Source organism: Mus caroli, chromosome 7 (assembly GCF_900094665.2).
Source record: "Mus caroli chromosome 7, CAROLI_EIJ_v1.1, whole genome shotgun sequence".
Lineage (NCBI taxonomy): Eukaryota > Metazoa > Chordata > Mammalia > Rodentia > Muridae > Mus > Mus caroli.
In genome coordinates this window covers 100,320,822-100,348,213 of record NC_034576.1, presented here as the reverse complement: position 1 = coordinate 100,348,213, position 27,392 = coordinate 100,320,822, and the positions used below count along the sequence as shown (strand labels likewise).

The 27,392-nt window shown below is 38.6% G+C and overlaps 1 protein-coding gene across 1 annotated transcript in view; it reads right to left on the bottom strand.

Moving 5' to 3' along the window:
- The window catches only part of Rsf1 (remodeling and spacing factor 1), a 105,334-nt gene that overhangs the window by 4,084 nt on the left and 73,858 nt on the right, over positions 1–27,392 (bottom strand). The window contains exons 6-15 of the mRNA XM_021166138.2: positions 16,985–18,753; positions 14,768–14,974; positions 12,884–12,988; positions 11,851–11,930; positions 8,398–8,452; positions 6,835–6,944; positions 5,597–5,664; positions 3,874–4,081; positions 2,284–2,507; positions 1,093–1,281 (exon numbers count right to left, since the gene is read on the bottom strand). Coding sequence (XP_021021797.1) covers positions 1,093–1,281; positions 2,284–2,507; positions 3,874–4,081; positions 5,597–5,664; positions 6,835–6,944; positions 8,398–8,452; positions 11,851–11,930; positions 12,884–12,988; positions 14,768–14,974; positions 16,985–18,753 — 3,015 coding nt within the window. The remainder of the gene's footprint in view (positions 1–1,092; positions 1,282–2,283; positions 2,508–3,873; positions 4,082–5,596; positions 5,665–6,834; positions 6,945–8,397; positions 8,453–11,850; positions 11,931–12,883; positions 12,989–14,767; positions 14,975–16,984; positions 18,754–27,392) is intronic.

Sequence of the window (27,392 nt, the reverse complement as noted above, 5' to 3'; positions counted from 1 at the left end):
ATGGTGGCTCACAACCACCCATAATGAGATTTGATGCCCTCTTCTGGTGCATCTGAAGACAGCTACAGTGTACTTATGAGTAATAATAAATCTTAAAAAAAAAAAAAAAAAAAAGCCAGCATCTTTCAAAATGACCTTAGAGGTTTGAATTAACAATGAAATGGGCATTCCTATTAGAATTTTTAAAAGATTTACCTTATTATTATGTATGCATATCTTTGTATGCCAGTGTTTACAAACATCAGAAGGCACTAGAGTTCATGAACTTGGAGTTATGTGTGGTTGTGAGCTGCCTACGTACTGTGGGTGTTAGGAACTGAATCTTGATCCTCTGAAAGAACAAGAAATTCTCTTAACCACTGAGCAACCTCTCCAGCCCCTACAAATGAATTTGGGGAGGGAGGTATTCACACAGCATTGTGTGTGTGTGTGTGTGTGTGTGTGTGTAGCCTTGGCTGTTCTGGAACTCACTCTATAGACTAGGCTGGCCTTGAACTCACAAATGAACTTGGGGAGGGAGGTATTCACACAGCATTGTGTGTGTGTGTGTGTGTGTGTGTGTGTGTGTAGCCTTGGCTGTTCTGGAACTCACTCTATAGACTAGGCTGGCCTTGAACTCAGAGATCCACCTGTCTCTGCCTCAGAAATGCTGGGATTAAAGGCACACACCACCACTGCCTGGCTATGAATGTTTTAAAACTTTTTCTACACTTCTGGTATAGAACAACTCAAGCCATTACATAAAACAGATCTCAGCTGAAATTCATACTAAAAGTACAGAAGGACAATAGATAACTCGGCTTGAGACTGCTTAACTACTCAGAACTTAGGAAGTGATTTCAAACTGGAACAAAAGAAGCAGAATAAATCACATTGTATTAAGAACTTAATACAACGGAACCTTTAAAGATTAGCATTCTATTGAGTCATTTACTCCAATTATAAATTAATAAACAAAAAAAATCTAAGATTCATCTTACTGACACTAATGATTGTATGCATTTTAAAATAAAGAAAAGCCTGAGTCACTTTTCTTTCCATGCAGTGTCTATTTCTGCCATGCCCTGCTCCCGCACACAGGACACCACTTACCTTCACTCTCCGAGCTGGAAAGTCTGCGCTTGTGAACTCGCCTGATTTCTTTACCCCGTCTTAGACTTTTCTGGGAACCATCACTTTCTGAATCTTCTTTATAGTTAATTTGTCTTTTCTGGTTCCTTCTTGATCGCCTTCGCCGGGTTTCTACAAAATCATCACTAAAATCATCGCTAAAGTCACTTTCTGCTTAAAAAAGGAGGGAAATAAAAAAATTACAAAATTTAAATCCATTGGTAGAAGTATACTTAGCTAACGCTATAAAAATATAAGGTTACTAGAATTTAGTTGTAAAGCTGTAGTTGAGTAAGGTATATAAATCTTATTTTCTTTTAAAATAAAACTTGGAGCCATGTGGTGGTGGTGGTGCACTTTTAATTTCAGCAGTTGGGAGGCAGAGGCAGCAGATCTCTGTCTCTCCACCTGCCTCCCTCCCTCCTAATTTTGCTGGGATTATAGGTATGAGCCACCATGTCCAAACCTAAAGAACTGCTTTAAAAATGAACATATTTGGGGATAGAGTTAAGAGCACTGGCTGTTCTTCCAGAGGACCTGGGTCAGATTCCCAGCACCCCATGACAGCTCACAAGTGTCTGTAACTCCAGTTGCAGGGGATCTGATGCCCTCTCCCCCATGACAGCTCACAAGTGTCTGTAACTCCAGTTGCAGGGGATCTGATGCCCTCTCCCCCATGACAGCTCACAGTGTCTGTAACTCCAGTTGCAGGGGATCTGATGCCCTCTCACAGATAAAACAACAATGCACAGAAAAAAACCATTAAAAAATATTTTTATGATTTATTTATCAGTAAATGTTTGAGTATGTACTGGAAGTCCTGTAAAGTCCTCTTGGGAATAAATGTTGTGAGTAGAAAAGCTAAGAAATCCTGCTGCGTGTTGGGTTAACTGGTTATTCATTTTCCAACGTCTCAAAATCTGCTCAGAAATATGTGGCACCAGAGGATTCATCACAATTTATCATTCTAAGAGAGTTTGGCATGAAGGAAAGAAACATTAATTTGTGTGAATTTTCTCAGATAGCTCTGTATGAGAAAAGCTACTGTAAGTCATAAGAAAAACATTTCAGTCTCATCAGGACAGGTCACGGCTGAGTAATTCCAACATCCTGTGACCCGAGAAGTCACAGGAAGTAACTGAGTTGCTCTGATACAGACTGAAGGAGTTTTACCAGAGTCTCTGCTGTTCTCCTCGGATTCTTCCTCCTCCTCATCGTCATCGGAGTACTTCTTCTTTGGGGTCTTTCTCCGCAAACGCCTGCTTTGCCTCATTGGCCGAGAAGGATGCCGCCTCAGTCTTCGGCTGCAGAAGTCAGTGTCGCTGTCCTCATTGGATGGTGGCTCTTCTTCACTTTCATCTTGATTTTCATCAGACACAACAAACTCATCCTGAGATCTGTCCAGGAAAAGCCAGATACATCACGATGGTACACTCAGTGTTTGTTTTGTTTTGGTACATTTAGAAGTGATAACCAGTTTTTCAAAGTTCCAAACACACTGTAAAGAATCCAATAAAACATTAAGTAAATTTGAAGATATATTTGGAAAATTACGTCAACTTTGCCGATAAAATGTATGTTCTATCACCTAACCCTCTGAAGAAGCTGTGAGAATAAATGCTGTAATTCACACATGAATTGCACTGACCTCTTTGGGTACATCTTAAATCCAACACATTTGAAAAGGCTCATTATTTCTTAACTTCTTACTCTTCTTCTGTCAGCCAGCCGGATATTTTTAATACAAAACTTTGACTTCTTATTATGCGGAGAAATACAGTACTTGTGCCTGCGTCTTCCGAGGACAACTTGCAGAATTGGTTCTGTCCTTCCACCCTTACATGGCTTCTAAAGAAAAGGTTGCCAGGCTTAGGGAGCAAACATGTCTACCTGCTCAGCTTAGTTAGCCTGGTGCTGGGAGTCACTCACCCAGCCAGAGGCTGAGGTTTCCCCTTTCATCTCATGCCTCAACCCTTTGGGTATTTTTTTTTTAAATCCATTTTCAGGACAAAGTTCAAAATTATATGCATGACAAAAAAGAAGAAAAAAAAAAAAGAAAACCCCACTCAGTGATTTTGTTCTTTTTTATCCCCATATTCTTGCTTTTCTGGGAGTTTCCTAAATATGCCTTGGCATTTGAACATGTGGCTTCTCTGTTTTGGTTGCTTTCTTATCTCACACTGCCTCTAATTCTAAACTTACAAGGATGCCCAAAATACCCATTCTACACATGCCAACTCTAACTTCTTTATTCTATGGTTTCCCTGAGCAACTATCTTCTGTACTCTAATTTTATCTGTTACAGAGGCAGGCAAGGCAGAGGAACTTTTCTGTGATTTTGTATACTTATCTATTATACTACATCCATTAACAAAGCAAAAGGAAAAACTCCACAATACTGTTTATACTTGTTCTGTATAAATGGAAGTAATACTAATATTGGATTAGTTATCCCTTATCCAACCTCTAGAGGGCACCAGAGAGGTGACGCGTCTTTATAATCTACCATACTTGATTAAAAACTACTGAAGAACTTGGTAGAAGGTTGTATAGAGAAAGCTTTCAATAAATGAAACCTCAATTGCAGTTAATCAAATTTAAATATTAAACTAGTATAAACATATCTTTAATTTTAATCTAAAAATGAATCAAAACCAGTGATCTCAAATTTATTTTAAATGTCCTGCAAATCCATATAGATGAAGAAAAGCCACAGCAGTGTGGCTCTCCGAGGACTTTGCACACTGACCCCTAGCCACGTACCCGTCACTGATCTTGAATTCATCCTCGCTCTCTTCTTCATCTAGGTTGCTATCACTGTCAAGATCATTAAGTCGCCGGCGTTTCTTCCTGCGAGCAGCAGCTGCCCTCTGGGGCCGTTTATTTTCCTTTCTTTCTTCATCCAAAATAGTAGAAATGTCTTTCCCACGGTGACCTGTGATGGTGGAGATATCTTTTCCCCGGCCAACTCCTGAAAGGAAGAAGTAACTACATGTTTATTGAACCTTCCCCATAACTTGTCAGAGCAGCAGCCATTCCTTTGCTTAATTTATCTTAGAAATATGCAGGCTCCTTACAACATCAGCTGATAATGCTCTAAAGAAAGGATTAATATTTACAGGGCAGAGACTCCTAGTTTACATTTGACTTGCTATGCCACCAAGTGATGCCCACCCTACTCCCTCTTTTTTCTCATTGCCTTTTATTTGGTGGAAGTCTCTTTAAAAACCTCTCTGTGCAGCCCAGGTTGGCCCTAAACTACCTTGTGCCTCAGGTTCCTGAATTAGAGATTTGTATCGCCATACCTGGCTCAATACTCTATTTGTATGAGTGTTTATGTATGCACAGCACATGCATGTCTGATACTCAGTGTCAGAAGATGGAAGTCCAGCTCCACAGAACTTCGGTTAGTATGGTTGGGAGCTATAAGTAGATACTGGGAGCTGAACTGGGTACCAGGCATGCATGTGCTGTACATACGTGCGTACGTACATGGTGCTAGGAACCAAGCTCTAGTCCTCTGAAAGAGCAGCAGTTGCTCTGAACTGCTTTATCATCTCTCCAGACCCATCTTTTAAAAAAAGCAACTCAGAGTTTTCTGATTTAGCCACAAAGTTGTCCAACTGTCAACACTAGCCAATCTGAGACCACTCTCCTCACTCTGAAAACAAAACCTCATACCTGTTAGCAGTTGCTCAAAAATATCCTTGAATAAGGACAGAAAAAAAGTTGATAAAGATGTAAATAAAGGACACAATTCTGGAAGGCTATGAGGTTAGTTTCTTAAAAACAAAACAAAACAAAACAAAAGGCTTACTCATCCACTCTTACTATTTTACAGTAACAAGCAGAAAGCAGAAGGTTCTACATCAGACCATTAGTAACTGGCTATCTAATGCCTTAACAAAAAACCTTCCGGTTTTTCTATAATGCTGTTTTGAAAGGCAATTAAAGGCCAGCCATGGTAGTGCATGCCTTTAATCCCAGCACTCAGGAGGTAGAGGCAGGAGGATCTCTGTAAGTTAAAGGACAGTCTTGTCAACACAGCAAGTTCAAGACAACTAGAACCAGAGAGAGATCCTGTCTCAAAACAAAATGAAATGGAAAGAAAGAAAAGGAAGGAAGGAAGGAAGGAAGGAAGGAAGGAAAAAAGAAAAGGTAATTAAGTGAGTAAATTGATTTTTAAGTTATACAGTCATTAAAATTTGAATTATCCATATATTTGAGGCTTTGTAGTTATAAAGACAATAGGAAAGTTAACTGAGTATTCCAATTAGAATCAGATAGAAATTGTTTGATCAATAAAGAAAATTAACTTTTGTATTATATCATATAAAAATTAATAATTACAAAGTTCTGACTTAATACACTAACACTATGTCAACAGATTATGTTAAATATGAGACAGTTTGTTCAGTGTTAGCTTTGGAGAAAACAATAATCTGCTGGTAGAATTATGTAAAAAGAATAATAAACAAACACATACCTCCTCCATCAGCCTCTTTAATATCATCTTCTATAGCTTCATCAATTGCTTCATCAAATTCATCAAATCTAAAATAAGCACAGTGATCAGACCCTAAGCTGTATATGTTTGATTTCTATAGACTACATACACAAAGTGTCTGCATCAGTCTGGTTTTGTCCCCATTCCAACTCACATGTGACAACCTTAAGGTATGGTTCACGCACGAATATGATTAATGTCCTCCTTAAACAGGATTAAAAAAGAGAAAACAAAAATCTCTTGGCATCTTCTGCCATGTGACATTAAAACAGGAGGACAATTATCTATCTATTTATCTATCAATCTATCAATCTATCAATCTATCAATCTATCAATCTATCTATCTATCTATCTATCTATCTATCTATCTATCTATCTATCTATCTATCTATCTATCTATCTATCTATCTATCTATCTAAGGAAGTAGACCCACACCAGACACTAGATCTTCGAGAACGTCTATCCTATGAGCACAAAGCATGAAGGTGCCACTGATAAGCAGAAACAGGCTCTGAAATCTGACTCCCCAATCTGTTGGTACTTTCATCTTGACTTTATAAAGTCTCCAGAACTGTGAGAAATCAACACATGCTTTTTGAAAGCTATCCAGTTGATAGTATTTCTACACAGAAAAGCAGGAGTCATACAATATCAGTATATGTGGAGGTACTCTAACACACACACACTCTAGACAATAAACAAGGAAAAACTTCAAAGAATCAGTAAAGTTTTAGATTTTTTAGATTATTATATAATTACTATCGAAAATAAGTATATTTTTAAATTCATATACAAATGATCAAATTTTACAACTAGATAAATGTGCTTTTGCTCAAAAAACTATTTTTTGGATTTAAAGTAAAAAACAAGAAAAAAAAAAGATCTCTATGGTTGCTTTATATGGAAGATTCATCTTAGTTTGGGGCTCAGGTGACCTAAGATGAACTCAGCCTCACTGAATATACAAATAACTTCTGCTTGGAACCTTGGAATCTTGTGCATACAAGTGCACGCAAGTGTGTGCCTGGTGTGTGGACTGAACATATGACCTGACTCAAGCTAAGGAAGGGTTGGAACTCTATACCCAAGGATACCAAGTGACATAAATGTAATACTTAAAAATCACTAAGTTGGGAACACCATCCACTTCTGTCTTGTCTAACTGGAAAAAAACCAGACTCTCTTACTACAACAGCAGCTTTCTCTTCCTTCATACCTGTAGCTAATACACTTCCTTGTTCTTGTTGATCTCCTTTCAAGCGCATTTGCTTTGGATTTTTTTGCATCTTTTTTCTTTTCTTCTTGATCTTCAGAAAACTCAGGCTCCTTTAAAGATAAAAGTGTACAGGTATGACCAGGAAACAGTTCTTGGAATTAGCAGCTTTCACATTCTACCTAGGCAGCATACACAAATGATGTGAATTTCTAAGATTATCTATTACAATGAACATACACAGCAAAACTACTTACACAAATTAAAAAATTGGAGATCAATAATGAAGTATTTCTGTTGATTTTCTTATACTTCTGTGAGTTCATAATTGTATTAAAATAACAAGAGTGAAGTTTTTCTACAGTTTCAATCAGCTAACCAATAATTACATGATACACAGAAAACTCTGACTACATTATGTATGCTCAATTCGTGAGATGATTTGATTTAAACTGAAGAACAACTTGGTAAGCTACTTAAAGCTGTGATACAATTGTGAAAAGATGGGCTGGAGAGATGGCTCAATGGTTAAGAGCACTGGCTGCTCTTCCTGAGGTCCTGAGTTCAATTATTCCTAGCAACCACATGGTGGCTCACAACCATCTGTAATGAGATCTGATGCCCTCTTCTGGTGTATCTGAAGACATGACAGTGTACACATATACTTTAAAAAAAAAAAAAAAAAAAAAAAAAACTTTAAAAAAAATTGTGAAAAGAATAAAATAGTAAGACTTTGCTTGGAACCTGCTGACTGTGATGGCTCATAGCTCTAAGCCTAGCCTTCAAAACCAGCACTCAAGAGGTAAAGGCAAGTGGAGCCCTGAATTCCAGGCCAGCCAGGGTTATATACCCTGCCAAAAATCTGCTACAGTAACAAAACTCACAACAAAATCAAGCTGGAAATTACTGAACATTCACTGATGAGGTACCCTTACTTATAGACTAATAAATGTTAAATAATGGTATTTCTTCAAAGAAATTAAATTATAATAGAAATTAAAGTTTCAGTAAGGGCCAGTTTAAAAGTAATTTATTCCCAAGCTATTCTTTAGTTATTTTATGCAAATAACACATTATAAAGCTAACCACAAATTGCCCCATTTACAATAGAAACAATAGAATATTACCCCAAAGCAATGAGCTATAAATTTAGTTTAAATACAATAATCACATTTTTGGGTTATCTATTTATATATAATAATTTCAATAGTTCTTTCCACAAATGCTTAAAATGTCTAGCCTTAATAAAAGAGGAATGTTAAATATTAAAACAAGACACACAGTTCCATGAAATGTAAGAAAGCACACAACATCTCTTCCACAAATGCTATATAAACTTAGACTGGAAACAGCTCAGAGGTTAAGGATGGCTGCTCTTGAGGGGCCTCATGTTCCGTGCTCACCGCCCAGAGTGGCTCACAACCAGCTCCAGGGGATCTAGCGCCCTCTTCTGACCTCTGTAGGCAATAGGCATACATGAGGTACATAGACATACAGGGAAAACATGTATACATATTATGATTTTAAATTAAAACAAAAACAAAAACCTATCAACTAGAAACTTACTTGTGGAGGAATGATGTTTTCAATACTGATACCAACATACACCAAACGTTCTTTCCTTAAAATCAAGACCAAAAGTATAAAATAAGATTTGCTATAAATAAAATTCATATGTAAATATCATTTCAGATAGTAATAAAATTATAATTTCATCGTACTTAGGAGGCTGTTACCAATACTAAAGTGAAACCCTATTAGTAGAGAATTAGTATAGATGAAAAGCACAAACTTTCTTACATATATGAAAGCTGTACTTTTGAACTGAAATAAACAAAGAAATTTCAAACTGTGAATTGACAATGTAGTAAGATAAAAAGCTAACTCTGATTAGACAAACAAGGTTTTTGCATATTAGATGTTTTGGGTAATGTTATAAATGTAGTATAAATTATAAGACTATGATAATAAACATCACTATAAAATAATGACTAACTAATAGCATATAACAAAACCATCTCAAGGCTCCAGAGAATGACAATAAAGTCACTTATTTCTTATCTGGAGATGAAAACTGCAATGGAAACCCATGGCTCTGCATCCAACAATGCAAATAAAGATTCCCATAGAGCCAGAAACAAGCATGCAGACTCTTAATGACCTCTCCATGGTTCTGCTTGCAAGAAAACCAAAAGCCATAAAACTGTGTATTTTGATTAAAAAAAAAAAAAAACCAATAACAAACAACTCTATACAATAGGAATTTGCTCTGGACCTCTCAATGTTAACCCAGTCCAGCAAAGGCAGCTGAGCTCTGAATACCAAAGTACATTAAACTGAACTAAAAGAGAAACTGTTCTTTCTGGCTTATTGTAATGTTCTTTCTGAAAGGAAATTAATGCATTTACTTGTCTAGAGCCTTTGAAATGCAGCTTCTAATGTGCTATGAACTCCTGCCTCTGATAACAAGAATCTTATAATTAGGCGGTGAAGCTATTACATTTATGAAAATGATAAAATAACTTTGATTAAAACTTTGTAAGATTTCAGATAGTAGTGATGGAGAGATGGCTCAGAGGTTAGAAACACCGACTGCTCTTTCAGAGGTCCTGAGTTCAATCCCCAGCAAACACATAGTGGCTCACAACCATCTGTAACGGGATATGATGCCCTCTTCTGGTGTGTCTGAAGACAGATACAGGGTATTCATATACATAAAATAAATAAGTTTTTTAAAAGATTTATTTATTACTGTATCTAAGTACACTGTAGCTATCTTCAGATGCATCAGAAGAGGACATCAGATCTCATTACGGATGGTTATGAGCTACCATGTGGTGGCTGGGATTTGAACTCAGGACCTTCGGAAGAGCAGTCGGTGCTCTTAACCACTGAGCCATCTCTCCAGCCCATGTCTTTTTTTTTTTTAAAAAAAAGAAAAAGATATAAGTAATTAATAATGACCAAGACAATCAGAATATATTTCATGGTTTCAACAGTCTCTGATATTAAGTATATGGGATATACATCTCTTCCTACAATAATTGCATTCATTGAAAACTAATTTTCTCCTTTAAACCTTGAAATTGCTTTCATTTGCCTACTATTTCTCTTCTTAATTCAACTGAAGAGATATTTGCTCATGTTCATCATGGACAGATTTATACCAAGCTTTGAAATCCGTAGATAACATAAGTTATGTTTTTTGCCCTCACAATTAGTTATCAACTGACTATAGACCATTTCTAACTCTACTAGAAACATGAAAAGGTATAATTTCATCTAAACAGAGAAATCATGGCTTTAAATGGATTCGCTGCTGTACAGAATCTGTAAGGTAGACATGATTGCTCATCCCAGTCTCTTTTGGCAGGATGCTGTCCACCCAATCTCACTACCTAGATGAGTGATACTGCAGATCTTATCATTACTAACAACTCCACTCTTTCAAAAACTTCAGTTTTACACATCCTATTGTCTGACTCCACTAACTCAATTTCCAAGTGTCTCTACTTTATATACTAATTGCTACGGTTTTTGTACTCTAGTAGAACTTCCGCTTACTCGGGTCCCTACTGAGTACTAAACCTGACTAGCCCTGTCACCTGGCTGACACACCACAGTCCTTCACGGTAAATACTCCTTTGCATACACTTTCAAACTCCTTGTCTCTTTTTCTCCTTCCCACTGTTCTAACCTGGAAAATCCAACCCCTAATTAAATTCAACTCTCTGCTAAGCACAGCACTAGTAAATGTAGTTTGGAAGAACACACTTCTGAATTCCTAAACTATCTCTGACACCACTAGGTGTCATTAACATTAACACACCACAAAACAGAGGTTTCTAAACCAGCAGATTCCACAAAGCCACACTGCAGGTCTGTAGACCCTTGCTAGTCACTACTCATCGTCAGAATCCTCGTTCCTACGGACTACACAGCCATTTAAGGTATGCTTTCTCAAACTGAACACACTCCCTTATATAAAACAGGCACTCGAAAAATGTTGCTTAAATGCTGGATACAAAGGAGAAAGCAATGGGATTAGGGAATGGGTGCTCTTGTACTTTGAAGATGGATGAGAGCCAGAGGGATCATTTCAGAGACTACATGAAGCCAACTCTACTCTACCATTACAAGGGTTGCCCTACTTCCAGACTTCCCATTGCAACATTCCAATTCTCATTCATTTCTCTGACTTACAGGACACATTTTTTGAAATGAAGAGCATAGCCTTTTATGACTCTACCACTACCTACAGAGAATACCTGTAATTCCCTAGACAGGTATACAAAGCTGTTTGCAATCTGGACGTCCTCTGCTTTCCTGGAGATCTGTCCCATCCCATTTTTCTACTGTTTTCCACTCTCCCCTTGCTCATGGGATCTCTCTCTGATCAACTGGAACTGTGTCTTCTATGTCTACCTGCACAAACCCAATTTCTCTCTCTCTCTCTCATGCAAACGCATACCCACCCCCCCCCAATGGGTCTCTATTCTCTATATCTGCATTCTCTAGTAGAGTGTGAGTTCAATGCAAATAGACTTATTTATTAATCTGTTCTATTCTGTTGAGCATGTAGTAGCTTTGAAGGAATGTTTAGAAATGGAATGATCAAAGAAAGCACAAATGAACATAAACATTGTATTCCGAATCCCTAGTAAGTCTTAGGCTCTACGAAGCTACTTTAACTGTTTTAGTCTACACTGCAGTGACATAATGAAAACAGTATATTTTAATGGATTATTACACAGTTCAGCAATTCAGTTAAGCACACAAAAACTGTTCTAATAAAGTTTGTTTACTTTATTGGATACGAAACGTGACTATCATGTAGTTTTCCTACACTATGAGATGATTTTATAGTGTTTTTGGTAAGCAGTGCACGAGCAGCAGCAGGTCAGAGTTACCTGCGGTAGCTTGCCAGTCTTTGATTTAGATGGATGTGTTCATCTAAAACTACAAGAAAATGGTACTGCCAAGTTCCCAAGGAGAACACTGAGGCATATATCAATTTACCTTCGCTCTGCACGCTCTTTCTTCTTTAAGGCAACATCCAAATCTTGCAACTGTTCTTCTAATTTTTCACACAGTAGTTTCTGACAGAGCAATATATATGTGTTATTTTTCATACCAGAATATAACCATACATCACATATTTAATATTAAGCGTAAGACTATGAAGCCATAAGCTGAAAATGACTACATGGTGAATGAATATTGAACACACTTTAAAAGGTGCTCCAGGATCCACTTAACAGATGATAAGCAGGGTACTTCTATATGAAAGCATGTCAGCCAAACAAACCATTACAAAGAACAAACAAAAAAAGGACATACTCTGTGCCTACCCTGCTTTCATCGGTCAAAACTGTATTCTGTTCATTACTATTCAAAACAAGGCTATACTAAAAGCAAAAGGCTATCATACATTTTAATATATATATGATATATATAAAATAAAACATGTTAATATAAAAAATACAGCTACACAGAGAAACCCTGTCTCGAAAAAACAAAACAAAACAATGCTACATAGTAATCGGATCAAAACAGTATAAAAGATATCATAGATTAAGCTATGATGAGCCAAAGACAGAAACTTCAGAGAAAAAGGCCTAAAACCATTATGTTGAAAACCGAGGTTAGACTTGTGAAACAGGCCGTGAACAGAAATTTACTGTTCTTTAGTTTTATAAGAAAGTATGAATCTATACAGAATGCACTGATGTTTCTTCCAGTGCTAACACAAAAAGGGATTCACTCATGAAAAAGGATCTTTTAAGAAAGGAGTAAACTACAGAAATAAATGTGTGTGTGTGTGTGTGTGTGGGTGTGTGTATGTATGTGTGTGTGTATCCGAAGTTTGTGCTATTTATATTTATTGCAAATTTGAGTAGCAGAAAAGATGGTCCTACAAAAGCCAGATGTTTTAGAGAAGACAAGACACTAGAAGGCAGGGCCCAGGCAAGAGGAACACACTACTGGCAAATACAGCTAATGTAGTGAATATAAAACAGAGGGCTGGAAACAGTTAATCTGGGGGTCGTACATGTTGGCAAGGAGGGCAGAACCATTCTCCATCAGGGATAATCATCAGCGGAGGGCGGAGGCAGGCAGTATGGTATCCACTGTCGCAAGAGTCACACAGAAGAATCTGAAATAAAGTGCAGTAATATCAACATCTGCATTCTGTTAAAATAATGGTATTTCGGGGCTGGTGAGATGGCTCAGCGGTTAAGAGCACTGACTGCTCTTCCGAAGGTCCTGAGTTCAAATCCCAGCCACCACATGGTGGCTCACAACCATCTGTAATGGGATCTGACGCCCTCTTCTGGAGCATCTGAAGACAGCTACAGTGTACTTACATATAATAAATAAATAAATCTTAAAAAAAAATGACATTTCTTCTTTTCTTTTTTGAGACAATGCCTTGTTCTATTAATAGATCTGGTTAGGCTGGTAGTTGCTACATAGACCAGGTTGGCCTTAAACTATCAGTACTATTCCTGTCTCAGCCTCCAGAGTGCTCAGTTTGTTATAGATATGAGAAGACACCAATTCTGGTGAAGTCAGTATTTCAGTATTTCTTAGTATACTACCATGAACTGTATGGTATCTATATAAAGCCAATGAAATAGATCTGATAATTAGGGATGTGAAAAACATTTAAAAATTGAGCCAGAGCCGGGCGTAGTGGCGCACGCCTTTAATCCCAGCACTCGGGAGGCAGAGGCAGGCGGATTTCTGAGTTTGAGGCCTGATCTACAAAGTGAGTTCCAGGACAGCAAGGGCTATAAAGAGAAACCATGTCTCGAAAAAGAAAAAAAAAAAAAAGAATTAAAAATAATCTTTACAATTTCATTTACTTCTAAAAGGAAGACTTGTCTTTCACTGCAAAAAATCTCAAATTCCACTAAATAATTATCACTATATAAGAATTTCCAAGTCTCAGGCAACAACTCATTGCTTTTAACTAAAACACCCAGCACAGACAAGAGCTCTAGATTTACTGAATTGATCACTTTTCTGTTCATCAAGAATAAGAACCATATATCTTACTAATACAATAGGGGTTTCTCATTGCTTCTAATTTTGGTTTTGGGTTATCTTCAAGTGTGGGGCATAAGAAACCCACCAGGTTATAGATCTTCGACTTCTATCATCATTCTCTCTGCCATGGTACATAGAAAGAGGACTGCCCAACTGCTTAGCGTGACAAATGAAAATCCTGCGGATAGCCTTCCTGTCACTTCTGCTCACTCCACTTATTTCCTCACACTTGTTTTGTCCCCAGAGTTTATGTTTTAAAGCCACTCTGTTGGGGTAGTGGGAGGAAATGGTATGAGGAACACAAGCATTGCTGACTCTACAGCACGGTCTCACATCTTCAGTATCCTCAGCAGGAAAGCCTTAGCTTTCACAGCCCGGCTCATTATGACAGTTGTGGTGGTTTTAAGGAAATGTCCCTTCTCGTTCTCAAGAACTGGAATATTTGGTCCCCAGTTAGTGGGTGTTTGGGGAGGGTTAGCAAGTGTGATCTTGCTCAAGCAAAGTATGTATGGGCTCTGAGATTTCAAAAGACTTAGGATGTCCACAGTGGATGCTCTCCATCCCCTGCTTGTGGATTAGGAGGTGAGCTCGAAGATGATTCTCTAGCCAATTATCTCCATGCTCTCCTTCTGCCATCAACTCTAATCCTCTGGAGCCACACCAGCCCACCCAAACTCTTCTAAGTTGCCTTGGTCACAGTGCTTTATCACAGTAATAGTTCACTGTAATTACCCGCTTAAGGCCAGCCACGGCCAACAGTGAAACCTGTCTTTAAAAAACAAAAACAAAAACAAAACAAAACAACAACCTAGGAGCAGAAGTTCACTCCAAATAACCACAGTATAGCCATCAGATAAGCACTGCTCTCTTAGCAGGTACGTACTAGTTCTGGATGGTTCGGAAGGCCACACTTTTTGCAAGGTTCATCATCATCTGGAAGGACTGCTTCTTCACCTTCCTTTCCTTCCTCCTCTTCCAAGGCTGCAGAGGACTTGTCACTCTCGGACCCTTCACTTTCGTCATTGCTGGAGTATTTCCACCTGCCACGTGTCCGAGAGCCAGTCCATCGAACTTTTCCTTTGGGTTTTACCTTAAATAATTAAAAATGAGATAATTGGACATAAGAATTTTTCTCATATTTTTCCAGACTACATATCCCTTGGAGAATATTTAGCTGATACGGAAAGAAAAGATGAAATTGTTATAGTTGTCAACAGGTCTATCTACTAAGTTTTGGGATGTGTTCTCATTATTCTTTCCTGTATGTGTGTGTGTAGGGGTGAGGGGGGGAGGTCCTTGAAAATGACCAAATAGCTGTACTGATTTTATCCACACATTTAGGTGTTTGTTTCCCATTTTTTCACTTTCACAATGTACCCTCATAGATGTTAATATTTACATCCATTTTTGTGGTTAGGATAAATTCCTTGAACAGGATTCTGGGTCAAAGGCCATGAACACTTACTTACAGGCTATCAATAGCAGGAATATATATTGACATGCTTATTTTTCAAACATTTAAGTTCTAAATTACAAACAAAAACTGTAAAGCAGGTCAGAGATGCATTTAGATGCCTGTGATCCAGAGATGAAGCTGATATACCATTTTATTATCAGTTCAGTCTTTCCTATGTCACTGCATTACTATGCTACAGGCCTCTAGGAAAGAACAAATAATTCCAACATAAGAAAAAAAGGGTTTCAAAAGAATTCGAAATTCCATTTTTCAGGGCACAAAGGATAAATGACAATGAATAATAATGTGGCCAATAAAATGAAGGAGTACTTTCAACAGCAAACTCCCACAGAGTAAAGTCTTAGTGTTGATTTTGGTAAAAATTAAAAGGGTCATAGAAAAGAAAATTCCTGCTTATAAAACAAATGATTAAAATGAGAAAAATGGGCACTTGTATACACTGGTAATGGGTGGTACACTAACGGGGCGTCTGAAGGGCAATGTGACAATGACTATCAATTTTACAATACACATGCCCCTTGACCCAGTAATTCCAATTCCAGGAGTCTATTCTAAAGAAATACTCACTTATGTCCAAAAGGATCTTCAATGCAGCATTGCCTGTAATAGTGAAAAATGGGAAACAACCTAAATGTCAATTAATAAGGGAGTAATTAAATAAACTGAGGTATATCCACACTATAAAATACTATGTGGCCACAAATAAATATAGAGACAATACTGTTAAGTGGAAAAGCTCACAGTAAAATAAACAGGTTTGATCCAATTATTTTTAAAATGTAATGAATATTTATAAACATGAATGCTTGGAAAAAGGCATGAACAATGTATCACAAAACTGTTAATATGGGCAGTTTCATGTTAGCATCCTACAGGCTCCTTATTAGTGTGATAGCTAATATATATATTAGAGGGTATTCTTAGAACTACTTGCAATAGAAAAAGAATCACTGTATGGTTTGAAATTTAATATGTGGGTATAATTATTGAAAAGAGAGGAAGATTTATTATTGTCTTTGAATGGCTATTTCAACACAAAGCTATAAACAATTTTGATCTAAATTAGTTTTCTAATTAAAATTGAGAACACAGGCTTACAAGATGGCTCATCAATACAATGTTTACCACACAAGCATGAGGACTGGGTTCTGGAAGCCCAGAGCTCACATAAAAAGCCACACATGGCAGTGCGCTCCTGTAACCCTGGGGGTGGCAGTAGAGACAGGTGGATTGCTAAAGCTCACAGGCAGCTAGCTGAGCTGATCCCTTGAGCTTCAAGTTGTTTCACAAATAAAGGGTTGAAGGATAAAGAAGCCACCCAGTGTATACACACACACACACACACACACACACACACACATACACAGAGTCCACATATACACATACATAAATCACATACATACACATGCAAAAAAAATAAAAACATAATGGCCAGCAAGATGGCTCAATGGGTAAAAGCACTTGCTGCCAAGCCTGGTGAGCTGAATTTGATCCCTGTGATCCACATGGCAGAAAGAGAGAAGACACTTGCAAGCCCTTCTCTGATCTCCACATACACGTCAAACAGAGACTAATAAAGTAATTTAAAATTTTTTTCCATTAAAAAGTCAGTGGAAGTTTTACCTTGCTTGCTTTAGAATTTGTATCCTTCTCTGCTTTCTTCAAGTGTTCCTTCTTGTCTGCTGTTTGCAAAGATGCCGGCTCCCCTTCCACTCCATCTTCTCCGTCAGCTCTTTTCTTATCAGCTTTCTGGACTCTGATCTCAGCAACTTTTGCCGTGGGCCTAGATATTCTTGGAGACCTTCTTAAAGTTCGACCCACACTTGTTTTCTCTTCTTCCTTCCCCGCCTTTTCTTCCTTGCTTTCTGAGTCTACAATCTGTGGGGGGCAATCTGGCTTCTTCTTCCGACTTGATATCCTAATTGTCAACTTGATGCCTTCCTTCTTCCTTTCAGAGGTGAGCTCTGTATTTTCTGAAGCAGTACTGTTTCTTTCAGAAACTAACTTATATTTAAATTTGTTTTTTTGCACAGAGCCCTTTGTTTCAGAAGTATCCTCCACGCCAGAAGTCTGGGCATTGTCCAGTTTGGCCATTTCTACCCTCGAGGACTCAGAATCCTCTTTTAGAATTTCTGGGCTTGCATTTTCAAGGGGCTGACTTTCACTTGAACCTCTACTACAGTCTACATCCTTTTTTTCTGAGGTCTGTTTCTCCTCGGCCCCAGTCATCTCGAGTGGGAGAGGAGTTTCAGCCACTTCACAAGGACCTGACTTTTCTGATTCTAGAGCACCCCTTACAACTTCTTCTGGTATTGGACTCAATTTCTGGATGTCCTTATCAATGGAGGTCTTCTTGGCCTTCTCCACCCTTTCCAGGCATTCTATGCCTGGGGTGTGGTTCTCACTCTTACTTTTGGGGGCCTTCTCTTCAACTTTCATACTGCAGGGTTCCGTGGCAGACAAAGTGGGTTTTAAAGAGACATCCGTGGCTTTCTCAGAAGGTTCGAGAGGCATTTCCATGTTCGGAAGCCCAGGCTCCTCTAACCTTCCTTTCTGACTGAGGCTCTCTATGTCAGGTACAGAGCTATCTATACCCTTCCCTAGAGGGGCCTCTTTCTCAAGCTCACTTGTCTTTGTGCTGGTTATGACAGAATTTAAGAACTCCGTACCATTTCCCTCCATGTAGGCATTCCCATCTTTAGCAGGGATGCTAGCATTATCTTCCTTTGTATCACAAAGCTGTATTTCCATTTGTTCTGTCTTAAAATTTGGAATTACCTTGTCATCATTAATCTCTCCATTTACAAGTTGTTTCCCTTCATGACTCAAAGCACTGATGGTAGAGACCCGTGTACAAGTCTCTTCCTCTTGTTTTGTGGCATCTTTCAAAAGCTCTTTTGTTGGAGTAGCTGACTTACACAAAGGTCCTTTGACTGCACTGTCAAAATCATCACTCAGCTTAATTTCACGTTTCTTCAGTGGTATCTTGGCTTGCTGATCATTTTTAAGCTTCTCTGTTTCCTCAGTAGATTTCTCTGTGATGTCTTGAGATTTGATGTTGCTACCAAAGTCGGCTCGCTCGGGCTCCTGCGAGCCCAGCCGCTCCAAGCTGCCTTTGAGATCTTTTGGGTCCGCTCTGCATTCCTTTGCTTCTACTTTAATGGGTTTGACATTTTCCTTGAAAGAATCACTTTCCTCACTGATAATCTTTTTTTCCTCAGTTTCTGGCAAAGGCTTTTCTAGCTTTACAATGACTGGCAGTTTTACAAGCTCCTTTTCATCTGCTTTCTCAGTTTTCACAGCTGGTTCTTCTAGAGCGCTGGCTGCAGAGCACTTTCCGGAATCCACTGATCGCTCATCAGCTCCTGTCTTTTCCTTTTCTTTTGATGCTTCTAAAACCAGAACAAAAGTTTATATGAACACAAGTTTCTGGGTTAAAAAAAACTTAGACGATGCAATACTCATTTCAATTTCAATATGAAGCCTGTTGTAACTGGATATTTTGATTTAAAAAAAAACTGACAATAAGAAGAGAAATTATGAGTCACAATTTCTAGATGTTAAAATATAGACTCAGGTGTCTGCTTTCTACTTTTAGTGTCGGTGTTCTGGATGGAATGCAGATATTTATACAGTTGAAGTAATGTGCCCCAACTCAAGGGCTTTCTCAAAAATATGAACCAGAAATGCTTCATAAAACAGTTCTCAAAAGCCAAATTGTTTTTATAAAGTGAGAAACATTCTTGTATACAAGTCACTGAGTTTTTCAGGTCACCAAGGTAACAAAAACACTGTAGTGGAAAAATGAGAAGAGACAAAGAAAATGCCCATATGCCTATCCCCATGGGCAGTCACTGCGGGAGCTTTCAGGGTTGGTTTCTCTATCTTTAATTGTATATGTTTTCCAAAAAGTTGGAGTCATATTGTCCTATCTTTCAGTGAAACATTAGCACTTTTTTTTCTGATGGTCAACTAGGGACCGAGCCCTAGGCATTGAGCAAGCCAGGTAAGGGTCTGCTTCTGGCCTTATCTACAGTTGTAAACTGTCAGAGTATCTGCTCTAGCTGACAGTTATTAGTATATAGTGACAGTTATAGTATAATACATGTATACTTACTATACATGTATTATATTACACATAAGGCCTACAGGAAATGGCAGAAGCAAGCTCTCAATGATAGCTAATATAGTAATCATATTATTCTCAAAGTCCAATTAAAATTTGCTCCATTTAAGTTTCAACTCTAATGCTCTATAAAAATGAATAATATCTTGTGTTTATTACATATTGCTATATGTGTATTTTTAGCAGCAGTTACTAGGAGGGATCCTAATTATTTATTCTAACTTTCATTTGCCCAACTAGTCTAAGAATTATTCCTGTGATAGAATCATAGATTATTTACTTATAAGACATTCAAAACACCTGATAATCTAATTGAATAAACTGCGATGGCAGAAAATTGTAGTCCAAATGCAAAAAAAAATCCCATTAACAATGTATAAAATATTTATTTTTTATTGTTTTTAATTATGTATGTGTGCAGATGCACATGTAGGCCAGAGGTATCAAATTCCTTTCAGCTACAGTTAGGGGCAGTTGAGAGCTGCCTGAACTGGATGTGGGAGACCATCCTCAGGTCTTCTACAAGATAAGTGTCTGTTCTCAGTCCCCGAGTCAGCTCGTGTCTCTCATCAGTCTCTTCTGAAGATGTGTATGTGAGCAAGTAAGAAAGTGAGATCCATGCAAGGTTTGACAGTTTTAACAGACACTGTGTGTGCAAGTGTGCCAAAGAGTTACTCAGTGTTCTTAAGACAATATTTACAATTCCAGATAAAACTAAAGCTATCAAAACATAAAGGACTATAGATATGTACCAACAATTCAGACTAGTTCAATGGTTCTAACTGCTGAAGCTACCTTAGTTGGTATTGTGCACAGAACTGTGGGTTTGAGCCCCCAAACCATGCACATCATAAAGTGATGATGGCACATGCCTGTAATCCCAGCACAGGGAAGAGGACACAGGAGGATCGGAAGTACTAGATTATCCTCAAGTGATACAGTATGGGCTACATGAGACTCTGTCTCCAAAGTAAAATTGAGCTATCCAAAAAGTATACAAATCTAAGAAGGTAAAATTCAATAGTAAGTTCTGTATCTGTAGTAAAAGACAGATGTGCACCCAGCTGCACTAACAGTATAAACAAGTACCACTCGGTAACAAATACATCTGTTTATACCTAGAACTTCATTCTTAAAAGAAGAACACATTGGAAAAAATGGTTAGAATAGAATGTTAAGTACAAAAATAAACATAGATTCTATCACATAATTCCAGTAAGTAAGTACAACAGTATCAATGGCTACAATAAAGACCAGAAAGAACTAGATCGTAAGAGCAACAGTGATGGTTTTTTGGTCACAAAGTAATTACTGGTGTTTGTTTTATTTTATTTTATTTTATTTTATTTTTTGCTTTATCCTTATCAGGTTTTCTATAGTAAACATGTAATATCTTTTATAATCAAGTACGTTAGAAGAAGTGCCGTTTTAGGGTGGCCAACTGGTTTTTCAGGATAAAGGGGTTTCCTGAAATGTACTAAACTCAGACAATCTTGTACATTCATACCAAGACACCATTGCATTAATACTGACCTGTAATTAAATGACATTAATTAGCCCTACAATGCTGCTACTTGGAAGTCTCTCGTTTGTTTTATACATCAGCTGAGTAAAGGGCGCTGAACATTTTCCAAATGGAGCTTAAAAAGCAAATTAGAGGAGAGCACTACAAACCAGATCTGTTCAAAAGCATCCCTCTAGATTCAGATAAGTCTGCAATCATCCAGTCAACATATACTCAAAATTATTAACAAACAGGCCCATTACATCTTCTAGAAGCAGAGTTCTATACTGCAGACAGCTGTATATCAGGACAAAAGGAAGCAACACCGGGAAGAGAAGATGACTCCGTAGCAAAGGCATTTGATGACAAGTCTTATGACCTGTTCAAACCCCAAACCCCAAGGTAGACAGAACCAACTCCTGCAAGTTGTCCTCTGATTTCCACACCTGTACAGTAGTGTACGAACCCTAAATAACTGTAACAATAATAAAAGAAGGTGTTGTGAAGATGAGGTAAAACTGAAGCTCAGCAGAGAACTAGCTGCTCTTCCAGAAAACCAGAGTTGGATTCCTAGCACCCACATGGCAGGTTAAAGCCAATTTTCTGTAATTCTAGTTTCAGGGTATCCAATGCCCTTTTCTGACAGCCATGCAGGTGGTGCACAGACAAACACACAGGCAAAATGCTCATACTCAAAAATTTCTTTTTAAATTTTTAAATAATAATAAAAAACTGGGGCCAGTAGTAGAAAATGGAGGTATATAAAAATTTAAAAGGAAGACCCAACAAGATAGCTCAGTGATAAAGGTTTGATCCTTGGAACCCACACAATGGTAGAAGGATGAAATGTACAAACACACACACACACACACACACACACACACACAGCCAACTTAGTGGCAGAATGCTCAGCCAACATGCAAACAAACAGACAAACAAACAAGAAGGAAAAGAATCCTACTAGTCGAGCTGGGTGCCTAGCGTGTCCCTAAGCCCCAGCACCAGCCAACACCCATTCATCACAGACTCTTTTCACTGTACATCTATATAAATTTATAGATTAAAATTTATCTATATGTAAGTCTCAGTATTATCTGCAGTTTCTGATACCCACGTGGGTTCCTGAAAACTTATTAGGCAATTTAACATATACAAATTATTTTAGAACAAAATAGGCTCAGATATGCTGGGCGTGGTGGTGCACGCCTTTAATCCCAGCACTCGGGAGGCAGAGGCAGGTGGATTTTTGAGTTCGAGGCCAGCCTGGTCTACAAAGTGAGTTCCAGGACAGCCAGGGCTACACAGAGAAACCCTGTCTCGAAGGGGAAAAAAAAAGGCATCACCAGCTACAAGTCACTATCACCCCCACAACTACAATCAAGGGGACAATGAGCAAGCACTCGTTCCACAAGTGCTTCCACCTTGAAGCTGAGGCACAACATAGGTGGTTTTGAGTAATACACTAGGAAGTTTTACTTTACTGAGGAATGTCGACAGATGGCTTAAAGAAAGAAACCTTTAAAGATAAACATTTTCTTGCCAGAATAAGAGACACAAAAGAGTTCCTTTGATTTTTTTATTGTTTTTGCAGTGTGAGAGGCTGAACCTGGAACCAGGCTCAACACATGCACACAGTTACAGGATTAAAAAAAAAAAAAAAACACTAAAGAAATAATGTGTTTTGACTTTTAAACTACACAACGAACTGTCCATCTAAATCAGTGTCAAGAGGCCCAGAAAGATGGCTCAGCAGGTAAAAGCATTTGCTGTGCCGGCCTGATGGCCTGAGTTCCAAAGCCGCAGAGCTTGTGTAAAGGGAGAGGAGAACCAACTCCTCAAAGTTGCTCTTTGACCTCCACATTTACCATGTGCCATGCATTTTATTCCCCCAAGAAGAGAACTGTTTAAATTTTAGTTTTTAATCTTGGGAGAACAGACAGGGTGTGGGGAGTGTGTGCGTCTACGTACAAATGCTGGCAGGGGCCAGAGGCATTGGCCCCCCGAGGCTGGACTCACAGGTGGCTGTGAGCTACCCAACCTTGGTGTTGGGAACCTGCAAAGCTCTTCTGGAACAGCAATATATGCTCGTAATCACCGATCCATGCCCAGGCCCAGAACTATGTAACCATAGGAAATGGGAGAAAATCAAAATAAGAAAACATGACTGAGTGCATGAGTGTTTTGCTAGCATGTATGGAAGTGTACCACAAGCATGCTCTGTGCCTAGGCCAGAAGAGGGCATTAGACTACTACAACTAGATAACAGACAATTATGAGCCACCATGTGACTGATGGGAACCAAACCCAGGTCCTTTGCAACACTATCAAGTGCTTTTGAAATGCTTAAAAAAAAGAAAAAAATCGAATCTAAAGTTCCCTAGCTCCTTTTAACTGCCTCTTAAATGTCTATTTTGCAGTATGGCGGTGGTAGCACTAGCAGAGGCAGACACCTTTAATCACAGCACTCAGGAGGCTAAGGCAAGTGGATCTCTGCGTTCAAGGCCAGCCTGGTCTACAGAATGGGTTCCAGGACAGCCATGGCTACACAGAAAGAAAACAAAAAAAGAAAAGAAAAAAATGTTTTGCCCATTTCATATTCTATATAGTTTTTACTTTTATCTTTTATGTGTATGAGTGTTTTCTCTGCACAGACATAGATCTATGCACTATGTAACCAGTCTGGTGTTCTCAGAAGTGAGAAGATGGTACTACATACCTTGGAACTGAAGTTAGAGATGGTTGTGAGCCACTGTGTTCAGAAGAGAAGCCAGTGCTCATAACCACTCAGTTATTCTTCCAACCCCTTTATTTCATTTACTTTACTTTTTAGTCTTTTCTTTTTTTGAGTCAACATGTAGCCCTGGCTGGCCTCCACCTCACCAAGACCCACCTGCTGCTGCTGCTGCCTCCCAGGTGCTGAGAAAAAGGTGTGCCCCACCCATATTTGGCCCCTTTGACTTTCTTATCGTGGGAGGAAATAAGCAAGCACACAGAATGAATGAATGACCAAACTGAACAACTGCATGAACAAATAGTATTATGCTTTATACCAGAACTAATCCTTAGAGAATACTACTAAAAGAAACATAGCAAATAAAAGAAAAACAGAAAATAACAAACCCCTCTAGAATACAAGGGTGTACATTAAAATTTTTGTACCTTACCAAAGCAACCCAAATGTGTATTATATATGAAAAGGTATCTTTTCATATAAAGTAAAACCACCACCAATATTTGAAATCATATGAAGAATGGTCAAAGGAGCATAATAACTAGGATTTAATGAAGGAAATGTTTAACAAGCAGAAATATCGTTTCAACATAAAAGGCTTAATTGTTTGTTTTCAAACAACATTTCCTACATGTAGGGTTGTCTGATGGATACTTTCCTCAAAGCATCAAAGTGCATAAAGAACATAATGAAAAACAAAAAATACAAGCTTCCAGCGGATGAAAACATGGCAGGAGAAGCAAATTCCTTCCTATAATTAAAAATAAAAAATATTAACTAACAATGTCAGCTTAGCTGGGAAGATAGCTCAGTCCAGAATGGGTTTGATGGCAAACCCAAGTCTGTTCTCCAAAACCTACATTAAAAAAAAAAAAGAAGGAAGTTACCCCGGGGACCTTGGATCACGTCACTATGAGTGGGGCTGTGGCCTGCAAGCCTTTCTGCCACCCTGGCCTCCTGCCCGCCGAGGCTCTGGGCACTGAGCAAGCGCTGCAGCCGTCCACTCGCTGCGCACCCACATCTGCTTTGCTGTCGGTACATAAATTCACAGAGAAACTCCAATGGATAACAACAGAGGATGGTATTGGAACAGTGGGAATAGGTAATTTTGCACAGGAAAACTGGGTGATGTTGTTTACTGTACTCTGCCTGAAGGTGGGACAAAATTGAAAAAACAAGAGGAGTTTGGTACTTTGGAGAGTGTGAAGGCAGCCAGTGAACTCTACTCTCCTCTGTCAGGAGAGGTAACCGAAGTCAGTGAAGCCATTGCCGCAAACCCAGGGCTTGCAAACCCAGGACTTGTCAACAAATCCTGTTAGGAAGGCGGTTGGCTGACCAGGATGACACTGAGTGCCCTTCTGAGCTGGATGAATGATGAGTGAAGAAACATATGAGAAATACGTGAAGTCCATTGAGGGGTGACCATGGCACCTCTCTACTCCCAGATAAAACTGGATGTAACCTGCTCCAGCATACTTGTCTTAAACTAGTGGAGAATAGAAGACTTGAAATAACTTTTAGCAATACTGACGGAGAGAAACTGTTCTTGACAGTGCTACTTAAGACCCACCCCCAACTTCCCAATGGATGCAGATACAGCGTACAGATTTTTGATAATCGCCATACTAAGTATTTGACTAGGGGTTAAGCTCTAGTGTTTAGAATTCTTAAGATCATCTGTGGTGAAAAGTGGTTATGAGGCTGGGTTTGGTGATGAACCACCGTTTAATCCCAGCACCCAATAGGCAGATGTTTGTTTGAGGCTGGCCTACATAAGAAGTTCCAGACCAGCCACAGTTACATGGTGTGAGACCCTACCTACTTGTTATAACAAGTTCATAATTCAGGATAACAGTGGTGTAGCTTACATAATTTTGTAACTTGCCCATTTCCACCACTGGATTTTGGTCAGAGACTTAGTGTCTTCTCACTGGAAATGCCTGGGAATGCAGGGAAGTGTTGTACGGTGTCAGAGGCAGGAGAGTGCTGTCTTTGTTTTGTCATGTGTTGGCTGTTGTTTTCCCACCATGAAGCACTGGCTTTGCAACACCAAGAGAAACAAATAAAATATTCACCACTTTGTTCAAAAAAAAAAAAAAAAAAGAAAAAAGGAAAAAAAACAACCCACAACAAACAACAGTCAGATGTGGCAGCTTGCATCTGTAATCTAAGAGCTGGAGAGAATTCCTAGGGCTCTTTTGCCTGCTATTGTAGCTTAATCAGGAATTCAGGTCCTAGTGTAACTTGCTTTCTCAAGAAAACAAGGTAAATGGCTCCTTAGGAATGCAGCCTGAGGCTGATCTGCTCCACCCCTGAATTCAAGTGCTCAGGTGTGCACGAGCACCAGGAGCGTGCACTAGAATTAGCTGAGTTCTTCTCCCCACTCCAGTGCTTAGGTTTTTTGTTGTTTTTTTTCCTTCAGAAAAGTAAAGATTTTCATCTGCTGAGGTAGAAAACGAGTAAACTCAATGAAAACAGGTTTAATACTTATAACTGTCATAGCCTTAATTAACGAAACAAAAATGAAAGATCAACTCTGGTTTTAAAAATAAGCAGTTGCCAAGCAGTGGTAGTCTTTAATCCCAGCACTTGGGAGCTAGAGGCAGAGAGATCTGTGTGAGTTCAAGGTCAGCCTGGTCTATAGTCAGGGCTACACAGAAATACTGTCTTGAAAAACAAACAAACAAAAGTAACAAGCAGTCAGGCATGATGACATAATCCCAGCAACTCTGCCTGAGGACGGAAGATTATCTGACCCCAAGAGCTCAAGACAAATATAAGCAGTACTGCCCCCCCTTCTCTCTCTCTCTCTCTCTCTCTCTCTCTCTCTCTCTCTCTCTCTCTCTCTCTCACACACACACACACACACAGAGCAAAAACATTCAACAATAAAGACATTTTGTTAACATTATACCTTTTCAAAGATACAAAAGATTAATAAGTATCTGAAAAGATGCTGAACACTATTAGTCATTAGGGACTTACCAAAAGAAAAAGACCAAGGATGGTGGCACACACCTTTAATCCCACATTTGGGAGGCAGAGGCAGAGATCGCTGTGAGTTCTATCTAGATCAGCCTGGACTACAGAGTTCTAGGCCAGAGCTACACAGTGAGCCCATGTCTTTAAAACAAAAACAAAAACAAAAACAAAAAAACCCAAGTATGGTAAGGCCTACAAAAATGAAACAGTATTATCATACAATTTAGCAATTTCACTCCTGGGTATGTAGCATAAGTATGAAATCTGTATTAGTATGTCCCCAGCAGGGTTAGTCAACAGCCTTAAGGAGGATGAAACACAAATGGACAGATAAACAAAAAGTGGGGCCTACATAGTAGACTATTTTCAGTCTGTTTGCTTGCTTGCTTGTTTTTGAAACAGGGTTTTTCTGTGTAGCCTTAGCTACCCTAGAACTCGCTCTATAGACTAGACTGGCCTCAAATTCAGAGCTCATAGATTTGCCTGCCTCTGCTTCCTGAGTACTGGGATTAAAGGGATGCGCTACCACTGCCTGGCCGATTATGCATAAGAGGAAGGAAATCATCATACGTGTACTAATATAGATACTTGAAAACAGTACACTAAGTGAAATAAGGGAAAGTATTTCTTTGATTCTTCTGATATGAGGTTCTTTTTTTTTTTTTTTTTTTTTTTTTTTTTTTTTTTT